The sequence below is a fragment of the Nyctibius grandis genome, chromosome 6, assembly GCF_013368605.1.
Source record: "Nyctibius grandis isolate bNycGra1 chromosome 6, bNycGra1.pri, whole genome shotgun sequence".
NCBI classification, from domain to species: domain Eukaryota; kingdom Metazoa; phylum Chordata; class Aves; order Nyctibiiformes; family Nyctibiidae; genus Nyctibius; species Nyctibius grandis.
This window is the reverse complement of record NC_090663.1, coordinates 85,639,470-85,658,350: the sequence shown is the minus strand read 5'-3', so window position 1 is coordinate 85,658,350 and position 18,881 is coordinate 85,639,470. Positions and strand designations below refer to the sequence as shown.

Genomic DNA, 18,881 nt, shown 5'->3' with positions numbered 1-18,881 from the left:
CACCCAGAGAACAGTTAAGAGCAGTTCACCGCCAGAACAGGTTCCTGTTACCCTGGAGAAAAGAGCTGGACATGTAATTTAGAAAGGACAAATACAAGTTTCTCCATTACTGCAGGAAAAAAAAACTATGCAAAGAGGGAATGACAAGTTAGAGAAGAACTCTGCAGAGAAGGACCTGCAGGTCACAGTGGTCTACCAGAGGGCCCCTGGTCAAGGAGCTTGTCCTAATGGAATAAAGGCAATCACTGCGAGATCTGCTGTAATGAAGACAATCATTGCACTGGTGTGGAAATATATCTCTCTGGGGAAGCTATTTTTCTTTGAGAAGACTAGTAATTGGTCTTGTTCTGTCTGGAAAGGGAAAACTGACAGAAAACAAGGTAACAGTCTTCAAAGAGGAGGGTAAAGGTCTGTTCTCCATGTTCACCATTACTAAAACAAATAGAAAACCGTGTAGTTTACGAAGGTTGCTGGAGAGAAAATTCAGGTTCAACGTCAAGAAAAGCCTGTTAACAGTAAGGTCAGTCTGCATTGCATTTTGGCGGGCAGCTTCCCTCCTCCCAAACCCCTGCTAAACCCAGGCAGCAAACTGGGAGCACAGACCAGGCAAACGAGCCAGCCCCTTCCAGGTCCCCCCTGGGGCCGGGAGGTCGGTGAGTCGGGGGGTGCTGGTCTCCCGGCTGCTCCTCGGCCAGCTCTTCAGCGGGGTGGGGAGACAAGAGGTCTCATCACAGTGTCAAATGAAGGAACGCTGGTCAGCAGGTAATTAGGAAGGTGAAGAAGGGCCAGGGGTTGCCAGGCACAGGGACTGAGCTGGCAGCAGGAACGAGGAACAGATTGGTTTATTTTCAATTGCGTTCGTACAGGATAGCACAGAGAAAACCACAGGTAACCCAGCTGGCTCGCTGTTTCGGTTTGCCTTCCCACTCCGGAAAGAAACAACCTATTAGGTATAACTAATAGTAATTTTCCACCTGCCTCATCAGTATTTTAATATTAAAGTCTAATGTAGCAGTTTTATAAATGGTAATACGTGCCATTTGTAAAATCTTTCTAGCACCAAATATTACATGAATGGTGCTAATATAAATTTGGGAAATATGAGAATTTTCAAGCCAGAATAAATCAGTTTGCTTAAAAGCTTTGAAGAATCTTATTTTTTTTTCATCAGCTCAAGGCCCTACCTCTGGAACAGGATCAGGACAATAAATCCTGGATTAGGAGACCATAAACAAAACATACATGACTTCATGACCATTTAGTACCAAAAAGTATTACATGCTTTTCTGCACAGAGATGTGGAAAAGTGCCCGTTATATCAAGGATATCCTCCTCCTTCAGCTTATGATCCCACACTGTATAAACACAGCCCAGAATTCAAGTGAAAACACTGACTGTGGCATATAAATGTGACCTGGAAAAGGAGAAAGGCGCATTATTTCGCTTTTTGTGAAAGCCCGGCTGTATAATTATGTTACGTCTGTATGTTTAGATTCTGTGCATCATCTCAAAAATAGAAATTAATTTTGTAATGATATCTAACAGTCATTTTCAAACAATGATTTCATCAGAGTATTTGTAGTGAGGACAGAGCACTCAGATTTCATTATCCGTACAAATGTATACTGCAAGATGTTTACTGCTATGATATAGTTATAATGAGAAATTAACGCTAAGCAAATAGAGTATATTTCAAACTCCATTCTTTCTACTACGTTCACTGATTTACTTGCTAATTTGAGAAAATTAGTAGCTCCCAATGATTCTTCAAGCTATTAATGCAAATTGGCAAGTCAATATATGACTCAGAATTCATATCATTAAGTTTTGCCCAAGCCCTAATGAAGAATACAGTCTGAAGAAGCAGAGGGATTATTAGAGCATTTAGGAAATCATACAAATAGTTACATAGCTTGGTTGAGCTTGATTTTGTGGCAGGCTTTCAAGGAACCATACTCTCTGCACGCAGGACCAAATGAGGGGAAGCACACATCTTGTACCAGTACAAGTTGGGGGCAGACCTGTTGGAGAGCAGCGTAGGGGAAAGGGACCTGGGGGTCCTAGTGGACAACAGGATGACCATGAGCCAGCAGTGTGCCCTTGTGGCCAAGAAGGCCAATGGCATCCTGGGGTGTATTAGAAGGGGTGTGGTCAGCAGGTCAAGAGAGGTTCTCTTCCCTCTCTACTCTGCCCTGGTGAGGCCACATCTGGAGTATTGTGTCCAGTTCTGGGCCCCTCAGTTCAAGAAGGACAGGGAACTGCTAGAGAGAGTCCAGCGCAGAGCCACGAAGATGATTAAGGGAGTGGAACATCTCCCTTATGAGGAGAGGCTGAGGGAGCTGGGTCTCTTTAGCTTAGAGAAGAGGAGACTGAGGGGTGACCTCATTAATGTTTATAAATATGTAAAGGGCAAGTGTCAAGAGGATGGAGCCAGGCTCTTCTCAGTGACATCCCTTGACAGGACAAGGGGCAACGGGTGCAAGCTGGAGCACAGGAGGTTCCACTTAAATTTGAGGAAAAACTTCTTTACTGTAAGGGTGACTGAACACTGGAACAGGCTGCCCAGAGAGGTTGTGGAGTCTCCTTCTCTGGAGACATTCAAAACCCGCCTGGACGCGTTCCTGTGTGATATGGTCTAGGCAATCCTGCCCCGGCAGGGGGATTGGACTAGATGATCTTTCGAGGTCCCTTCCAATCCCTAACATTCTGTGATTCTGTGATTCTGTGATCTTCCAAGCTCTGGTTAGTAGCCAGTGCGTTTGAATAACTACGCGACCCATCCTTGCCCACAGAGATGTGGCCTTTAGTCTCTATATGCCATATATCCATATATATATATCTAAATTCATACTGACAAGGAAAAGAGAGAAAATAGAGATATATTATCTCCTCCTTCAGTTTGCCTCTTTTAAGATGACACAAGAGAGTTAGCAACATATCCTGTGATTAAATAGCTAATGTAAACCCAAATGAACCTCTCTCTCTTATTTTAAAGGCCTCCAGGAACTGTTCAAGACTGTACTCGAAGATTACTGAGATCACCAGGGAAGATGAGACAGCGGACATCTAATGCAATTGTTTACATGCAGCAAATACTCATTCCAACTGACTCCTCAAGCTGTAATTACCAGTCAGAAGGTCAACACAACCAGCGGATTGCCCGACCCAGACCAGTTGCCTCCTCTGCCTCTCCATCTCACTGCATGGGTTTCTGGTTTGGCGTTTCGGTAGCCTTCTCCTCCCAATTTTGCTTCATATCAAGGAAATGAAAAAGTTATTTTCTCCAGGTCACAAATGAAAACCAAATTAGTTAGGCCTTTTCTGCAACCTTTACTACCATTCTGCAACTGCGCTTCTCAATCAACATTCAGGGAAGATTCTGTGCACAAAATACCGCCCATATAAAAGCTCCGTTTCCTTTGGGTCACTCTAGAGTTTCCTTTGTAGGACGTGGCACTTAACGTAACCTAAGAGAAGCCTTTGTGAAATTGCTCTGCCTTTCTCCCTGTGCCTCCTTCTCTTTCTGCTCTTGTTAGAATTTAAGCCAGCCCCAAAAAAGGAAGAGAGATTGACACAAAGGATGAGACAAGAATGAGACAAGCTTAGATTACTCATGAAACAGCTCACACAGATTATACAATTTTCTGATTTATGGTCATGTGTTATTATATCATTCTACGCAGTGAGACCATGATCATTTCTGGGGCCTTTAAGTTCAATAACTGTTCCAGGATTTTTTCTACTCTTCAGAATATTGCTCAACTTCAGCAAGAATGGTAAAGTTTCTGATTTAAATCTTTATTCAGCGACATACAATTCATGACCCTGTTTTCCTCATTTTTCCACAGGTATTAGCCTAAACCAGTGACATCTACATCTCACCTTGAGTTACAAGAAGGTAACTCTACCTTCACTCGCTGTTTCCCTTTATCTCAGTCTCCAGTAATCTCCACAGAGGAGGAAATAACCACTCCAGCAAAGGCTATTCTCTCTCGAATAGGAGAACGTTATGCAGGTAAGGAAAAGGACCAGAGGCCACCACGGGCACCCAGGAGGTTCCCTCTAAACAGCAAGAAACACTTTTTTACCGTGAGGGTGACTGAGGACTGGCACAGGTTGCCCAGAGAGGTTGTGGAGTCTCCATCCTTGGAGATGTTCAAAAGCCATCTGGACCTGGTCCTGGGCAGCCTGCTCTAGGTGGCCCTGCTTGAGCAGAGGCATTGAACCAGATGACCTCCAGAGTTGCCTTCCAACCTCAGCCATTGTGTGATTCAGTGGAAAATCCTCTAACAATCCAAGCAATTAATTAATTTTAATCAATGAAATACGCCTGTTACAAATAAATGCAACCCTACAAGCTAAATTAAGAACACACATCCTGATAGAATCACCAATATCACAATTCTGGAAACTTTGTTGTGGATTATGCTCAGAGCATTATTTTCAGCCAGTCTAAAAATAAATTCTTCATAAGAGGATTTTATCTTAGCAGGAGAGATTCTCTGCCTAAAAGGGTGAATTAAGGATAGATCAAGGTACCTACTTTAACTTTTAAAAGTCTCTTTTGTTAGCTTACGTAAAAATCTGGAAGTTTTATATAGCAGTAACTTTACCAATTATTCACATTCCTCTTTCTTTTCCATTAAAATACATTTTCCGTAAAACAATCATATAATCCATATTCTTTTTCAAGGAAAAAAAAACTCAGAAATATTTGTACTACTACATCTATATTTATATTCAAGCAAATACACAATTGTCACATAGAATCACAGAATGGTTAAGGGTTGGAAGGGACCTCTGGAGATCATCTAAGTCCAACCCCCAAGTCTATGAAGATATGCTAAAGGGAAATTTACAGCATTTAATTTTAAGTTGCCAAACTTAAGGTGCCTAAGGAGTCTCATTTTGCCACACAGTCAAGGGAAAGTGGGCTACTCCAAAGAAAGACTGAGCATATTCAAATCAAGAGCCCATCTTGCTCAACTGACAGTTTAACCAGCATGAAATTGAGAATGCAAAGGTGGATAGAAGGAAACTACACTTTATTACATCTATGACTAAAAAGGATTAAAAAACCCCATGTTTACTATCAGAACTGGAACTCTAAATATTAACTGTCTAATACTATACACATTTTTTAAAATTTCAGATTTTTTTTTTAGTGAACAACTGTATTTAAACTGATGTATTTTAGCAGGCTCTCACAAGTTCAAAACAACTAAAACTCCTGGAAAACTACTGCCCTTTTTTTCTCCAGTGAGCCTGGAGTGCCTACCAAGCATTCAGATCAATGCTGCCAAGGTGTGACACGTACTACTTGCGTACTCCTTGATTTTATCCTTAAATGCTTTATCGTAAGAACATCTATTTGTGTAAAATGTACCATTGCAGTGCTCAGAAGACAGTTTGGTATCCATCCATATGTTCTCCTTGGGAGCCTAGAAGAGAGTTTGGTACTACTTCAACCATAAGGAGAAATGCTGAACCAACAGCAGTGCAAAAACCAGAGATTATGCCTTCGAGAATCAGTTCAAGATTCTTTCCTTTCCCTGAGAGAAGTGATTTGCTCCAGCTTCACATCTGGCTCAACATTGAAAGGCTGAGGAAGAAAGTGCACTCTGTTCCCCTCTTGTCCTCCTGCCCCTCTGACTGCACAGTTGTGATGCTGAGAGCACCTTCACGGAGGGGATTTTTGTTTTGCCCTATATCCACATTGTGAGAAAGAGAAATTCAATGAAAACATCTTTTGGATAATCAACAACCAGCTAAATTAAATACTGTGGATTTCTGGTATTGATGAAAGCACTTTATGTTTTCTGACCAGGCTCTTTCCTCCATGTTTCAAAATTAGCAGCGCATTAGTATATATTCATTTTCCTGGGGTGTCATGTCCTTTTATAACAAAGCTGGAAAGTGCTAGTAAAAAGGACGACACACAGATTAGACGTAAACATTTGTGAGCACAGAATTATTCAATGTAAAGTGACACATCTGTAAGGGCACTGGAGAGCTACTGGCGTTTGGGGTTTGCCTCCCACAGGTAAAGGAAAAGGAGTACTGAAAACAACCATTTATTTCATGTATATAGTTGAGGGCTGCAAGGAAGACAATATTGCACTAAAATTATAAACGAAATGTTTGTATTTATTTGGTTGTGACTCAGTTATATCTACGCTTTTGTAAGCATATGTGGATAACATTTCCACTGCCTGGTTCATACTGTCATTGCATCATTACAGGAGGTAATGTACATGAAATGTGGCATGTTGGTCTGGTGAGCCCTTACCCTGCCAGCTGGTGTGTTGGTTTATTGCAGGCTCCTAAAGTTGATGCATTTTAAGAATCAATATTAGAGGCCATGTATCACATTATTAGCTGAAAAAAAACCCACTATTTTTTAAAATTAAAAACTTTCAACCTGGACCATTGGACCCTTTATAGCACTTTAACAACCACTTCCATGGTTGCTTGACATCGTATTTCAAAGATCAGGAATAAGGGTTGTTTATCATTAACTGATAATCACTGTAAGAGACAGGCAGCTGAAACTTGGACTAGTTTAAGACAGGGTGAATAAATATATCTGTTCTTTCGTTGTTCAATACATTAATGTATTACTTTTGTTTACATCTCTCAAAATCCATATAATCCTCCAGAAGGCATTTCTTTTTTTTTTTCCCCTCCAGTGAAGAGATAATGGGCCTGATCCTTTATTACATTAGTAATGACGAACTGCAGCTAAATGACTCCTCTTGATACACAGCAGCTAAAAACCTGGCTCTCTAAACACACTGATGCAAAACAGAAAGCCCAGCTGGTGGAATTAAAACCTTTTGTCATAATGGAGCAGCAAATACTCTGCAAAATACACTCTGTTCTGAAGGTAAGATTATCTTTACAAACCACGGGGAGAGCAATCTCTGGTAAAGCAAATCCTAGGGCATCCTGAGAGAGACAAGCTGATCACTTCTCTGAGAATCCCATAAATCCTCCCTTTGCTTTTGTGGTAACACTGAAAACGGACATTCAACAAGCTCTCTTATCCCTCATGTTTGGGAAAGCATATTGAGGCTGGAAATTTTATGTTACTCTAAGGATTGCTTCAATCTCGTGAATAGTGAGGATAAGAATACTCTAGCAGTCAGGACAGCATCTCCTCTGTGCTGAAACAGGAAGCAGTAACCGTAACGGGGGCAAATTTAAACAAAAATATTTCTTGGCTAATGTGTTTGCGATGAGCTTAGAGAAGGATATAGAGGAAGGGAAACCAGAGGGCTTTTAAATAACAAGATGAGCTCGGGGGAGGACTGATTTATCTAATCCTTGCTTTCTGTATCTGGGTCACTTTAAATAATCTGACGATTAAAAGGCAGCTCCTCCTTTTGTGAGGGCCCCTAGATGCAGCAGTGGTCAAAGCACAACCCTAGCTGCTAACAGGGAACATGTTCTGTTCTAAGCTCTGTGGCAGAGGTTTTTTTTAAATTGAATTTAATTTTAATTTTAAAATTGAAAGGGATAATTTCTTTCTTAGGGGACTCCAGGACATGATAATTCTCTTACCGTTACTGAACAGGTGTGAATTTTAGTTCCTCATTTTGTCTTTCCCTTTTCAGCGCTCTGTACCTCATTCACTTGACATTTGTCAAATCACCTCATTTTAGGAGGTGCAACTCTTCACATGAGGCTAACTTTTTTTGACCTTGTTTGGAGTGGAGGAAGGAGCGGCTGAAGGAACCGGGGGTGTTTAGCCTGGAGAAAAGGAGGCTCAGGGGAGACCTTATTGCTGTCTACAACTACCTGAAAGGAGGTTGTAGCGAGGTGGGGTCGGTCTCTTCTTCCAGTAACAAGTGACAGGATGAGAGGAAAGAGCCTCAAGTTGCACCAGGGGAGGTTTAGATTGGATATCAGGAAAAATTTCTTCATGGAAAGGGTTGTCAAGCATTGCAACAGGCTGCCCAGGGCAGTGGTGGAGTCATCATCCCTGGAGGGATTTAAAGATGAGTAGATGTGGTGCTGAGGGACATGGTTTAGTGGTGGGCTTGGTAGCATTAGGTTAATGGTTGGACTCCATAAACTTAAAGGTTCTTTCCAACGAAAGCGATTCTATGATTCTAATGTCAGGACAGATCCATTCTGTAAGGTATGTGTGGTCAGAACAGCTCAGCATCATTGCCACAGGGGCAGCCTACAGGTAGACCCAGTTATTAAGATTATTGCAGTAGGGGTATCATCACATTTGGCACGCTAATATTGCAGTTATCAGACAGCTCTGATGCCTATACGTGAGTCAGATGATACAATCTGACTTTAAGAGAAAGCAATAGAGAGAAATGGTAATTTATCAAAGGGAAGGGTGGGACTGACTAAATCTGGTGATGTTTCTTCCACCTGGGAAAAAAGATCAAGAACTGGCATAAGAATTCCTAATAGGTCGCAAAAGTAGACACTCATTGAGAGGAAGATTACAAAAAAAAAAGAATTAGTGTTCTAATGCACAAGCAACAACTCAGGATAGGTTTGGGGTAAAGACGTGACCCAGCTGTGAAAGGAGGATACCACTGTGCCCAGTAAAAGTGTGTGATGGGTGGGTGAGAGAGTGACAAGTGCCCAATGCCGCTTCCATGGTTCTGCATAATGAAACATTTCAATACCCCTGAGGACTTTTTCTGAATTCCCCACTGAAATTCAGCAGTACCTAGAGGATCACCCACACAAGTGAATACATATTGCAAAAGATTACATCATTCCATGGGATGACCTTGTTCTGCTCTGCAAGGAAATGTAATCAAAGGAGTAGCCTGGACTAACCCCAGGAGATTTGTTACCCACTTTACATTATAGTTTGTACATTCAGTCCCCAGACAAGATTTTATATTATCAATGAGTGCAGCTTGGTCAGATCTATACATGACCAAAAACCTTGGTCAAATCAAGACAAGAAGTTGCAGAAATTTATTTTTCTACTTGATAACGCGTATCTAGATCTGCTCACTGAACTATGACCAGAGTCAACCAAGTGAATGTTTTATAGACACTCATTATATATATTTTCTCCAGCAATACTTGTAGCAAAAGGCGATTCTAATTGACCCAATCAATCGCACACTGTCAACTTCTAGGTGGAGGTATGCCAAAAAGGACCAGCAGCTTCTAGATGCCTCTGGCCAATTCTGGGTTTGCCCTCATTTCAGCATTTGCCTGAAACGTGCTCAAGGAAGATGTCAGCTCTCAAATGATATGCATGCAGGTGAAAGTGGAGTCGTTCCATTAGTAATCACTGTGCAATTAGGCTTTGTATCAAAATAGAAATTACTTTTCTAAAAATAGGAGCGATGACATATTAGCTCAAAAGGAACAGACTTTTAAAAAGAGGAGGATGAACAAAATAACAGCTCTGAAGGCCAACATGAAACTGAAGGGCAAAGCAACCTAACAGAAAAACAAAATCCATAAAATCAAAGTCCTGAATGCTTAACAGCACCGGATAGCACAGATGGGGTTTGTAATCTCAGTGGTTACAGTGCTTTTAATAGCATTTTCTGAGATAATTCTGTTATTTCATTGCTGCAAGGAACTGGGAAATCAGTGTGGTGTTTCAGATGTCACTGGTGGTAAGTTTTGATAAAGGCCAGTGTTTTTTATGCAATTTAATGGAGAAAAGGAAAGGAAAAGCAATAAATTGAACAAGCTGGAGTTGAGAAGACTCTTTTCTCTATCAGCTTATCATCAGTGAAGAAATGTTGTCACTATGGCAAATGGCTATCACTGGAAATGAGAATGACCTTGGCAGATACCGGGTTCTTTAAAGAGGAAGTTACGGAGCAACCTGAGTAACTTCACTGGCATTAAATCACTACCCACAAATGGCATTTAGCAGGGGCCTAAAAAAAATAAAGTGTGAAATAACTGGGATACCAAGGAGAGGATGTAATATACCCTTTATACCCTCAATACCAACATCTGCTCCTAAAAGATTTAAGAGTGACAATAACACATCTATTTTTAAAAATGGAATTGAGAGAAAACATAAGAAACCATAAGAAACTGAGCATTTCAGTCATAATTTCTCACTTTTTTGTTCAAATATACCTTTAATTTGTATTTTTGTTCATTTCTGACTTTCTCAATTAAGCTCATTCCCGATATGATTTTTTTCTTCACCTTTTCATCAGTGACATACTTCCTGACAAAAAAAACCTCAGTATTTGAGTAGTCAAGAATATTCTGTTCAGTCATTCTCTTCTCCTTTTTCTATATAACTTTTTTCTTTGACTAGCTGTAGTTATGTAAGCTTGAATCTTTCTTGATCTTGTATCATAAATCATGTGTCTATTCTTTATTAATTCTGAAGTTTCTGGGTTTCTTCTCTTTTTTTTTTGCCACCTTATTAATTTTCTATGACACGTGTGATTCTTGAGCATGTCAATGCAATCTTGAGCAGAAAGGCAACATTCATTATCCTCATTCCATTCACTGGGCATAAAGAAATTACTTTTTTATTTAATCTTCCAAGGGAAGGTTCTGGCAAATCAGTATTAGAACCAAATTCTTAGAAGTCTGCCCAGAGTCCTGACTAAGAAAAGTACATCCTTTCCCCCCATCATATAGGAAACACATTCATTCATACTCAAATTACTAGCTACATGGGAACACGTGTGCGAATGCTCACACACAAATACTATTCGAAGTGCTGAACACGATCAGTAAATATTACCCAAGTGCATTCAACATTTACCAAAAAGAAGACAGATCTAGGTCCTGTGCCTCTCTCGCCGTGTGCCGTTGTTTACCCTTGTGCTCATGACAGTGCTTTGACCAGGAAACCACCAGAGCGGTCCCTCCAAGAGGACACCTTCCACGGGAAGTACCCCTCGGCCCCAGCACCAAGAGCCCCTGAACATCTCCTCCTGCCTGAAGCAGCTGTTATCCATCTCTTCTGGGAAAGCACAGCAGGCCAGAAAGACACACCCCAAAGTCCCCCACGGCTGGATCACACTGCATAAAGGACTCTCCCTCCCATTCAAGTCAACGGGACTTGTTTAATTAAGACAACGTGGCACAAATCCAGGGCATACGTATCTCAGCAGTCTGAATTCATCCTGTCTGGAGGCAACCACCAAGCAGTACTGGGGAAAAATGTCCTCCACCAGATTCATTCAATTAGTTCAAGTAGGAAATGCCTGTTAACAGGTCTGTGTGCATTACACGGAACGCCCAGTGCTAACAATAAATGTATTTAAAACTAGAATACTGTATAAAATAATACCTGTGGAAACAATTTCCAATTCTGGTAGGATTTTTTTTTTTTTATTTAGAAAACGTGATTTATTTTTCCAGCCTAAGGAAGAGCCTTTGAGAAGACTTTTTGAGGGATAATGCCTTCATGAAAGTATCATTTTTATAATTATTTCTCTTACCATGCTCAAAATCCTAACATTATAAAGATGTTACTTTATCTCCTTATACACGTGAAAAGGCTGATAAATGTATGAAGAAATCATCCAGTTCGGTCATTATGAAAGGAGTTTGCTATATTTTTGAGCAATGGAATTACAACATTTCTTATCTTTAATGGAAGTAGAGCATGGGGAGTAATTGACCATCAGTTGTCCTGAGAGAGCTCTTTAGCAGTCACTCTGGGGCAAAAAGCTATTATAATAAAGAAAATATTTTTAAAATCTTGGAGTCAGGCAGCTTAAAGATCTTTTCAATTTCTCTCTCTTGTCTTAAAATGTAATGAAGGTATAAACACACCTATTCATTTTATAAACCTATTCGCTCATCTGCTTTCTACTTACTTTACACTGTTCGTCATAAATTTGTAACATCAAACAGCAAAAAAACCCTCCAGGTCCCAGTGTCCCAGGTCTGGGCAAGCAGAATGTGGAGCTAGGCAGACTTAGGATGGGCTCTGACAAATCAAAACCTTTCACAGTCTTCTCTGTGTTCCTAACCATCAGGGAATGTGCTACAGAAGAGGACTGAGAAAAGCATCTCACACAGGCCCAGCTATGCTGCCTGAAACCCCCTTCCACCGAGGCAGTTCCTAGCTGCACTGGTAAATCAGATCGCTCTCTCCTTGTTCTGCTCACGTATCCCAGCGAGATAAGCTAAGGGCCATTATCTTGCCTATAGACAGTAAGTGCCAGGAAAATTTAATTTGAAATTAATCCACCCCTGAAGCGTGACTTGTGTTTCTCATCATCTTCGCTTACACCATTACTGCAGAAACGGTCTTTGTGGTCACTGAGTGACGCACTAGGACTCAATTTGAACCCTGTTCGTTAGCTTGATGATTTACTTGGAGAATGTCACCAGCTGACTAGATGCTTCAGAAAGATGCAGTTTCTTTCTCACATATAGTCCTCATCTATACCCTCTGTTCAGTTCTTCGTAGCCACAGACAGTTGCCACAGTTAAGGTAGCATTTACAAACATTAAATTATGTATTTGATAAATTATTCCTAATCCTAAACAGAGGAAATAATAGGTACCTCCCATATGTGTTAGGATAACTTGGTCAATTAATCTACTGTGCTAATAGTGCGTGTATTTGATAGGGCAGAGGAGACAGGGACAGTTAGCTCAGAAAACAAACCATCACCTAGCCAGTCTGCAGTATGTTGTTCACTGCAGTCTCGCACGGGTTGTTTCCAGCTCTGAAACCACAGCGGGCAGGCGGCTGCCACCACAGCCTCGCCCAACCCACGGAGAGAAGATCTGCCCATCGGTCAGTCTCTGCAACATCTCTGGTACGTTTTGGAAGAGCAGACAAGCTTCTCGTCAGTGGAAATAACAGGGCTGGTTTTACAGCTGCTTTGCCTGATAAGACAAGGTGGATTTCCCCAATGCAAATGTACATTCCAAACTTTTGATTTAAATTCTTTCTGATCACATAAAGAATGAGTTCAGAAGCCTGGAGTAAGTTATCTGCAAATTTTTAGCCAACAAATAACCACGAAAAGCAATTGTATAAACCAAGTCTTTGAGAAATTATCTTCTTCTTTACTGCTCACCAAATACAACTCAAACATATGATATAATATTTCTACACTTTGAAAAATTTCTGAAACAACTTACTAAAGCACACTAGGAATTCCTAAACAATTTCAATCAACAACAATGTGAGTTCTTGTATCACACAATGAGTAAATAATGACTTCAATTTATTTGCTTTTATTCTACTTACCAGTGAATGCTACGTAAGCCTCAATTTGACTGATTTGCCAGGCTTGGACGTTTGGAATCACTGCCTGACACCTCAGATCTATCTCATAAAATCTCACCAAATAACTTGTAGAAGAAAGAAAGGAAAACAGCATCATACCTGAGATTGTGCATTAATATTGGCTCCTTCCTTAACCAGAACTTTGACCACTTCAGCTTGTCCTGCTAAGGATGCGATGTGCAGGGCTGTATTCCCTTTCTGTTATAGGGAGGGAAAAAATGGAAGACATTACCCTTCTTCAGGAATAATTTCAACCAGCATTTCTTTATAACATTCATTTTTTGACTACAGTTTTACCTTGTAATTCTGTGATGTTCCATAAACATCACGAGGGACAGAACTGGCAGTTGCAGCCATGAAGATTTCTTGAGTGGTTGCGTAACACTGACATCCTAACATAACTTTTGAGTGAAATTATGGAATGGGACTGAGGCATGGGACAAACTTCTAGGTAAAGTTTAGTATGGGCTAACAGGTTTTTTTCATTCAGGTCCAGAGATCATGCCCTGCAGAAGGTAGCTGAAATCTAGAAGTCCTAAAATTCAAGCTGCGAATCACGTGTAAAATGAGATTTCCCAGTACAAGACCCAAAAGGAAGGTCTGACTGTTAAGTAACAGAAACCAGCCTTTTAAATGCAGAAGAGAAATCTTTTTTCCTCTTCTCTAATTGGCATAAAATGAAAATGCATATTTTTGAAACTTTAAGTTATGAGATGCACTGCACAATAAAAATAATCTCTCCCAAAACAGCAGCAGTGTGGTAGATCACTGCTTTTCTAAGAGCCTTGTATTTTTTCCAGGCCAATCTCTCATCCTGGGAGCAATATTTAAATTGCTTTATTAAAGAATCGAGGTTCATAAAACCAAAACCCAAAAGTCCTGTCTGTAACCTGGTGGTTCTACCAACAGCTTCACTGAGGGGTGACTTAAAGATGTTTTTGAAAGAGGAAAATTCTGTTTTTTCCATCATTGATGGAAATCCCAAGTTCAGCAAGAAGCTCTCTGAGCTGAGGACCAAGTGTTAACCTTGATGAAGATCCTGTGCATCAGAAATCATAAAAAATAAGAGAGCCGCGGGGACACAGTGGTGGTAACTGAATGCAAAGGCTGAGCACAGCCAGCCAACCTAGACACCAGGAGTCAAACATCTCATCGTTCAAGCCAACAAATCTGGCCCACCACAAGGAATTTACCACCCACAGACAAATAACAACTGACTGAATGTTCTGGACATGCGCATGGTGCCTGCCTGTGGAAGGGCTGAAGGCAAAACGACTTATCACACAGGTGTTTTTTTCCATTGTGCCCTCGAGTGAAAAGGCTCTGGATATGATACAGTCAATTACCAACCTTCACAGATTTGAAATAATTAGTATTTTGAGCTATATTCATTCTTTCTATAATGGGGACCTGTCATTGGAAATAATGAAAAACCTGGCATGGCTAAAAACTTTTAATGCTTCTCTTGCAAACAGATTGTACAAATAATAATCTTTCCCTCTTCGTTTACTACCGATGAGCTTCAGCAAAGAACATAGACTCGCAGGCCATAATAGAAATAACATTTTAAGCATCAGTGAGCTATTTATATTATTATCTTATTTTGTACTTTATATTTTTTTTTTTCAAAATTTCTCCCACGTATTTGACTTTTTGTGAATAAACTTAGAGACGTGCATGAATTACCTTAGTGGCAGAATCCACAGCCGACCCTCTTTCCAATAGCTCTTGTACCAGTCCCACATGGCCTTCTTTAGCTGCCAGGTGCAGAGCATTGAGTCCATTCTGTAAGCACAAGGGCCGTATCAATTACAAACATCAGCTCTGGAGATGCACATTCCTACCTTACCCTGGTGTAAGAAGAAGATTAGTAGCTGGGAATACTGTTACATCTCTTAGCTGACTGTCTACATAAGTCAGATATTTTGGACTTGGCTATTTAAGCCAAGGCACTGTGCAACAGATTTCTCCAACAACATTTTTCTCATAGCAACAAAGACATCAAAACAAACCATATTTTGCCAGTATCCATAAGAGATTCCTTCCCTTCTGATAGTTCCACATTTCCCCAGACTACTACCACAGGTATCTCCGTGGAGCTCAGTATTTCAACATCTGAGTGCCTATCTGCCTTCTCTTTACTGGAACCTTATCTAATCCCACTGAGGTATTATCAACACAGAGAAATCACAGGACTTAGCCAAATTTACACAGGATGCATCTATTTAGTCAGGATTATTCCAGGCTGATGTAGCTCTCCCAAACCCTGGACTCTCCGCTGGGGTAACTGGCATCAAACAGAAAACCAAAAGCACAAGTAGACCAAAATGGTTGTCGATTACATGTGGTTTGCAAACTATACTGATCCTTGGCTTAGTACTTCTGCTGGTTTCTGATGAGCAAGTCTTCATCAAATGTGGAGGTTTTGTAACCTCAGTCAAAAAGGAAAAGAAAATTAATGAAAGAAGAGCTAGAATTTAAAAAAAAAAAAAAGCAACCAAAGAAGTTAGCATCTAAATCCTTTTCACATTAAACAGGAATAGGAGACTTTGTCTCTTATAAATTCCAGCCATGGAAACTGTATCCTCCTCTTCCTAGAATGCCTATTCCACCAAATGGAAAAATATAAAATGACAGTCTAATGTAACTGAATTGCCAACCTGTTTGTCACAATCCTATGCTATTTTTCACGGTACATCAGGCAGGTGACAGCAACAGATCCTGCCACTGCCCTCAAGCATTCTCCTGTTCTCCATATCGCAAGCATCACAAGTGATACTCAGGTATTTGAGTAACTCGCAGCAAGTTTAGCACTGTGTAATTTTTATCACTTTCCTTGTCTCCAAAGTAGCTCATAGTCATTTCAACTGCAAAACAAACAAGCAGCTTTCTGATCTTTTATTTGTCCATCCACAGAGGCAGTTCAAGCTTGTAATTCCCAGTAGGATTTTAAAGCTCTTAGCACTTCACAGGAGGCATTTAACGGGAGTGGGTCCAACGGCTGCAGACACAGCAACCCAAATGCATTTCTGAAGTAACTCCATTTAATTCTACATTCATGTAAGCAGCACAGGCAGGTTTTGTGGTCAAATTCAGAAGTGCAATTATAAGAAAAGCAAAGGAACTGAAGGAAGGCTACCTTCACAAGCTGCCAAAAGAAGAAGAATGCCCTTACTCAGCCTGGTAGTTAGGGAATGTTAATGAGAAATGTGGTTTCCAATCCCATTACGTGGGTAAAGCAGCAGCAGCCAGATCTGCCTCAGTCCAGAGGAACACTCTTACTAGGGAGCTGCAGAGCCCAGGGGTGGCAGTCGTGCCATGTCCTGGGTCAAGGATAATGTTTTAACCAAAATTATGTGGTGAGGTTGACCATAATCATCAAGATGAGAAACACTGTACGTGACAGTGATTTTTTTGCAGGCTGAAAACATTTCAGAAAGCTCTAATCTTCCTTGTTTTTTAATCTCAGCTGAGTATTAAATAACCATAATTACTACCTACGGTGGCTGAAAGCTTTGAAATAGTATTTTCTGGGGAAACACACAGCATTCTTCTCATTGTTTGAGACCAAAGACCTCTTTCTCATATCTAATCTCATAGATTCAGGCATCAACACTTTCTATGAGAGTATAGGCGGAACCTTTGACTCCTTGCTACAAACCTGATATATTGCTATGACATGTTATTGACCACATTGACTCTCTGCAAGCAGACTGAAGCCCACAAACAGCACAGAAACTGCACTATTGCATGGCCCACACGAATCATGGGCACACACCCCCCTCTGAAGGCGAACAGTTGAGGATAAGCTGCTTTTTTAGTTTACCACGTGCCAAAGTACGGAGAAAGGCTTGTCCCACTGCTGAATCAGTAGCCATCTCTTAGAATACCTGTATTTGTACCTCTAAGACATGTATCTAATGACACCACATTAAGCAGCCGAAAGCTAATATTGTTGCATAGATTATGTTAGTTTCTTCGCAACGTATGACTTTTTTTAGCCATTAAGAACAAGCAGAAAGAATACATGAGCTTCAGTAAAAAGGTTACAGAAAGAAACTATAGCCTAAATAAATTCCTTAAATAAAGCAAGCCGGGACAAGCAGTAGCAGGCACTGAACTTTAAATGCTGAGGGCCAGCGCGACTGAAGCCTTAAAGCAAGCTTTGTTCCTCCGTCACCAGAACCGACACTGTAATTACTTCCCAACCCACGTGGCTGATCCCTGCTACTTACAATGACAGAAGCTCAGATTTAATCAATGCAACTCCTCCGTTCCTGTCAACGGGATTCTTGTATTTTAGAACAACGAAGGTTTCTGACGCTTCCCTTTTTCTCTCCTGTGCCTACCAAAAAGTTGTGGCTGGTGGGGGGAGATGAAATTAGTTGTCTGCTAAGCAAAACCGTACAGCTTAGGGACTGCTCCTCCCCACAAAGCATACATAAGCCATAACTACCTTTCTTTTAGAGGCTCATTTGTAATTCTAACTCTCCTAAAACAACACAATACTAAGCCTTGCAAGCTTGGTTCTTCAAGGGTTTCCCTGCAGAGCCTGAATCCCTCCGTTCTCTTTCTCCTCTACCACAGAACTAGAGGCGTCAACATTTCGTACCCCATGGAGTGCTACTAACGTCCACACACACCACTACTGCTCACAGCACTTACTATAGCGTCACCCTACGTATTTTCACCACACGAGATAAGCCCACAGATTTCTTGTACAGCATAGAAATCACCAACCTTTTCTAAGCCAATCGCAAGTCAGTCACTTTTTTTGCTGTAAGACAGGCACTAAGTCTCACTGCTGTTGTCTGAAAATCACCCAAGGAAGTCCACGCTACTTCTGCCTTTGAATTCAATTGCTTCATGGAGTGGTCCTCATGGAATGGAAGTTCTCCAGCCTCTGCCCGATTCAGCGTCAAATGCTGCTGTGCCATTTACTCCTTCTGGCACATCACCCAGATCGCTGTTACGTCCGACAGCAATAACGGCTTATGCTATTCCTGCCTAACCCTGTCATGCCAAAGCAAACTGACCCCACGGAAAGGCGACTTCTTGGCAGAACATCATCTCAACCTATGGTTCAAAGCACATTTTACATCAGCCAAGTCAGCACTGCTACCAGAAGTGCTTCTGCTTCTCCTGTCCTCTCCCCTCTGCTCATTTCTCTCCCCAGCCACCTCTCTGCAGACCAGGTGCCTCAGTCGTTCCGTGTGGGGCTGCACACATGCTTCTGCCAGCGCAGAAGAGAGCACGGCATGGAAGCATGACCACCACATTTGCTTGTGTCACTTCGGTATCTAATGGTCTCAGCACTAAAGAAAACAACCTTTGTTACACATAATAATTCTTACTTCCCTGAAGTTTACTTCCGTTTGAAGGCATTCATTAAGCACTTAATATCTTTAAGAACATTAGGAATGTATATTAACAAAATTAACCCTCTTCTTTCCTTTACAGTAAGAGTCTGACCCTTTATAACTCTCACCGACTGTGATGGAAGTTGGGATACAACACTTCCCAGGAAGATTTGCCAACATCTGAGTTTCTAATTCCTCTTGCCTTTGCCACACAAGGTCTCTTTAACAGATGTCAATCTAAGGTTGCTGCAGATTCTCTCCTCTGAATGAATCTCTTGCGGAAGTCAAAA

At 41.0% G+C, this 18,881-nt stretch overlaps 1 protein-coding gene across 9 annotated transcripts in view; it reads right to left on the bottom strand.

Moving 5' to 3' along the window:
• The window catches only part of ANK2 (ankyrin 2), a 322,501-nt gene that overhangs the window by 117,776 nt on the left and 185,844 nt on the right, over nt 1–18,881 (bottom strand). For all 9 annotated transcript variants that reach the window (XM_068404330.1, XM_068404332.1, XM_068404331.1 and 6 more), the window contains 2 exons: nt 14,918–15,016; nt 13,331–13,429 (listed from right to left, as the gene is read on the bottom strand). In XM_068404330.1, coding sequence (XP_068260431.1) covers nt 13,331–13,429; nt 14,918–15,016 — 198 coding nt within the window. The remainder of the gene's footprint in view (nt 1–13,330; nt 13,430–14,917; nt 15,017–18,881) is intronic.